General features: G+C 47.5%; 1 protein-coding gene across 1 annotated transcript in view; it reads left to right on the forward strand.

The window, feature by feature from the left end:
* Nucleotides 1-3,761: 3,761 nt before the first annotated feature.
* Nucleotides 3,762-4,531, forward strand: part of FBXL17 (F-box and leucine rich repeat protein 17) — a 581,667-nt gene continuing 580,897 nt past the window's right edge. The window contains exon 1 of the mRNA XM_004706643.2: nt 3,762-4,506. Coding sequence (XP_004706700.1) covers nt 3,762-4,506 — 745 coding nt within the window. The remainder of the gene's footprint in view (nt 4,507-4,531) is intronic.

The following is a 4,531-nucleotide window of genomic DNA, read 5'->3' on the forward strand; positions in this document are numbered from 1 at the left end:
CTCCCTAGACCATCGATAACATCCTTGAAGTTGTCAAGGATCTTGTCTTGCTTAGATCCACAATCGATGCTCAAGGAAGCAGCAGTCAAGCAATCAAAACATGTGATCCATTAGGTAGATCTGCTGCACAAGACCTCTTTAGAGTATTAAAATGCAAGGCTGTTACTTTGAGGTATGCCTGACCCAAGCCATGGTCTGGCATGTAGGGCCAGAATGCTTCCCAGAGGTTAAAGATGGCAAGACTTGTCTTACATACTTTGGACATATAGGGAGATACCAGCCCTTGGAGAAGGACATAATGGTCAGTTAAGCAGAGGGGCAGGGAAAAAGAGGAAGACCCTGAAGGAGATGGACCCCACAGTAGCTGTAACAGTGGGATAAGGTACATGCATTACAGTGAGGGGGGCCGGGACAGGGGAGGGTTTTGTTCTGTTGTGCATATGGTTGCTAGGGGTCTTTACCCACTTGATGGTACTTAACAACAAGCACAAAGGAAGCTGTTGTTAGGTGCCTTCAAGTCAGTTCTGACTTACAGGGCTTCTATGTACATGCCCCCACCCCTCTACTGTTCCTTTGTTTGAGTCCCTTGTTATAGCCACTGTTTCATCCCATCTTGACAACGTTCTTCTATTCATTAGGTTTTTAGTATCTGACAATTTTTTGATGCCATCCAAAGGCTTTCAATGGCTAATTCCTCCTAAGTGGCCAGCCCATTCCTTATTCAGTCTGTTGTCTGAAAGCTCTGCTGAAACCTGTTCACTTTGGGTGACCCTACTAGTCTTTGAAATACTTGTGACATCATTTCTAGCATCATGACACATGTAAGCTACCAGTTTGACAAACTGTCAGACAAGTGGTAGCACAAAGGAAGAATAAGGTAAAAGTCACCTGCCTGGAGTTGATTTATTTATATAACCATCCTCCCCTTTCAAACCCAAATCCATGGCCATCAAGTAGATTCTGACTCATAGTGACCTTAGTGTAGGGTTTTGGAGGCTGTAAATCTTTATGGGAGCAGATAGCCTCAACTGCTTTCCAACGAGTGGCTTGTAAGTTTGAACCAACAACCGTTTGATTAGTTCAGTGCTTACGTGACAGCAGTTATCAGACTGCTTCCTGATATGTATGTCTCCAATTAAAGAAAAAAGTCTAAGGGTCTATACTATAGGAAGAGATTGCAATTAAAATTATGGACTCAAATGTTTTTACTCCAGTATTTTATTACAAAAATTTCAAACCACAGAAGTTGACAATATTGCAGCGAACAATCCATTTACTCAACACCTAGATTCTACAATTAACAGTTGGCTATATTTGCCTTAGTATTCATTCATTAGTCATCTATCAACCCACTTTACAAACAATATACTTCAAAATAAATTAACACTACACATCATATGCCCCAAACACTTTGGGATGTGGACATTAACTGGATTTCACTATTTTTATGTGAAATTTACATACAGTGGAATGAACAGAACTTAAGAGTACTATGTCACAAGTTTTGACAAATGCATACACCTATGTAACCCAATAATGAGCACCCAGTGTCTCTTCCAAGTTAATGTCTCTTCCTAAAGGCATGCCCCACAGACAACTGCTCTTCTGGTTTTTGTCATCATAGCTTAATTTTGGCTGCTCTAGTCTTTCATATAAATGGAATCAGATTCCCATGTGTAAGGGTATTTTCATTCAACATACACTTTTTGAGGTTCATCCAAGTTGTTTTGAGAATCAGTAATTCATTGTATTGCTTAGCAGTATTCTGTATGTATTTTATTCCATGTAAAGAATGCAATTAGTTAACTGTCCATTCTGATGAATCCATTCTCCTACTGACAAACAGGATTTGGGCTGTTTGCCATTTGGAGTAATCATGAGTAAAGCTGTTAGGATGTTTTTGTATGAGTCTTTCCCTGATATAAAAGGGGGCTTCTAAAAGTTGCGTGAAAAAACTGCATTATCTTTTAATTCCATTGTTCTAAGGACTGTTTGAGACACCTTCATATACCTTGACTTCTCCGGGGTAAATACTTAGAAGTGGAATTGCTGGGTTTCAAAGGTATGTTTAACTTCTATGAAACCTATGGATCCTTAATTTTGATACAGAAAAAGTAATGAAAAAACCTAGAGCAATCTTACCCTTTGCTCAAAAGATAGTTGGGTAGAGCTTGCAAAGGGTTTGTCGCAGGGTCTTTGGCAAGCCCTGACATTCCTTACCTTACCTATCAGTGGAGGTGTGGGGCTCTGGGAGGTACCTCTACAGAAATAGTGATGAAAGCTGTGTGGATAATATCTGTAGGGGGCTGTGTTTGGGGCACTGCATGTGATACTGAACAACTGGTACATTGTTGGCAGTTTGAAACCATAAATTTACAGTCTTGGTTGCTGTGAGTCAGCACTGACTTGATGGCAGTGAGAAGGGGTACATTCAGTCCTTTAACTGACCTTTGCCTTTAAGTCAAACAAAACCACACTCCAAAAACAGAAAAACAAATCACTGCCATCCGGTATACTCTGACTGATTTTTCGCAAGTAGATGGTTTTCTCCCAAGGCACCTCTGGGTGGATTTGAAGTGCCAATCTTTTGATTGTTGCTGTGGTTAGGTGCCATTGAGTCGAAAGTTAAGGTTGAAAGTTAGAGTCCATCAAGAGGCCTTAGAAGACTGGCCTGGAGACCTACTTAAAAAAATAAAACAACCCAGCCACTGAAAACCTATGGAGCCCAGTTCTCCTAGGGCACACCTGGGTAATCATTTTGAGTCAAAATTCACTCCAGGATAACTGGTGATCAAAGTGAAAGGAGCAAGTGTGGCAGGCCTTTAAAAAAAGTCATTTCTGACAGCATTAGCAAAGTTTTCACAGCATATGTGGGTGAAGGATGGGTGCAGCTGGCCTCTGTGGGAGTTACTTAGGGAAGGGATCAACATTGGTCTCTCTATGTTGGGATGGGTTTTCAATCTTGCAGTACTACTTCCTCAGTCCCCTATTTCAAGTTCTCCTTAAGAGCTTTTCAAAACGTTGGCCACATCTTCTAACACTCACAGGTGACTCACTTAGGTTCCACTCAAAGACAAACAACCCGAAAGGAGTTTGTCAACCTCTTGCCAGAAACCTCCACCAATCTGTATCTAATCTTTCTTCATTACCTTCAATTGCCAGGAAGACGCAGATCCTATCTTCTCAGGGGCCTACCTGTATTGTCTCTTCTCATCCCCTTGGCTCTTCACCCCCCCAAAATTTAAAGCCTCCTCAAATTTCTTCCCAACCTTTCTCAAGATCAGGTATTGGGATTACTGCAAGCTCTTTGCTCTCATGATAACAAAACATCTGCAGTGTTATTTGTCTACAGACTCATTTTGTCAAACCCAAGAACCACCCGAAACGGGCTGCGCAATCTTTTAATAATATATATGGATGGGATTCTGAGGATGCAGACAATAAAGTCATTTATATCCTGTAGGTCGGAATGGCTGACTCACTGGGTTGAGAAAGGGTTTCTCAGTTGTGTACAAATAACTTGGTATGTGTTTTCATTTTGAAAGAAGTTATGGAAAGTTACTACTGCGCCACCAGCATGAGAACAAGTGGGGAAGCATGTGATGACACAACTAATCAGCCCCTCCCGAGCCGGAAAGGGTCCACATCACCTACAGGGCCCTGAGCAGCCCTTGCAACTGGATCTGGTTTACGGCTGGGGGGGGAGGCTCGGTCTCCAACTCTGGGGGCGGAGGGGAGGGGAGCCGAGCAGCTCCTGGCCAATGGCAGCTCTTGAACTTACACCTCGAGACGTCAGCGCGACTGCAAACGGATGTCACACAGCTGGCTCGGAAGCGTCTCCTCCCGTCCCAGAAAGGCGGGGGCACAGCGGCCTCCACGAAACCTGGGGCGCCGGCAGTGAGGAGCGCGAGCCGCGCCGCGCACCTTCGCCAGCCGTCCCCGAGCCGCGCGCGGGCCCCGGTGAGCCCCGGCGCGCCGGCGTTCCGGCGCGGAGCGCGCAGCCGCAGCTGGCTCCACCCCCTCCTGGGGGCCACTGCTCGCTCTCGAGCCGCGGAGCCAAGTCGCGGGCGCGCGCGCCGCCGGCGGAGCCGCAGTTAAAATGGTCCGCACGGGACCCGGCGCTGCCCCCGCCACCACAGACTGACCGAGCCGCTGGGCCCGGATTGAGTCTCTCAGCCGGCAGGCTCGCCCTCGCCCCCCCAAAGCTCGCCCCCGTCATTCTCCCGGCTTCCCTGGGCAAAGCATGTAGCCCCGTGGGGCGCCAGCTGCTGACGCCCACCTCCCAGCGTCGCGTGTGTCCGTGTCCGTGTGTGTGCTGGGCGGGCGACCTGCCGCGGGTCGGAGGCCCAGCCAGCCAGCGGCCTGCCCTGCTACCGGGAGCCCGCCGTTCGGGTCTCCCTGCCACCCGGTCCCCGAGCCCGTCCCCGGGGCCTTCTATATGGGCCACCTTCTCTCCAAGGAGCCGCGTAACCGCCCGAGCCAGAAGAAGCCTCGCTGTTGCAGCTGGTGCCGCCGCCGCCGCCCTCTGCTC

The sequence above is a fragment of the Echinops telfairi genome, unplaced genomic scaffold (genome assembly GCF_000313985.2).
Source record: "Echinops telfairi isolate 266 unplaced genomic scaffold, ASM31398v2 ScPeMD7_7469;HRSCAF=8507_1, whole genome shotgun sequence".
Classification (NCBI taxonomy): domain Eukaryota; kingdom Metazoa; phylum Chordata; class Mammalia; order Afrosoricida; family Tenrecidae; genus Echinops; species Echinops telfairi.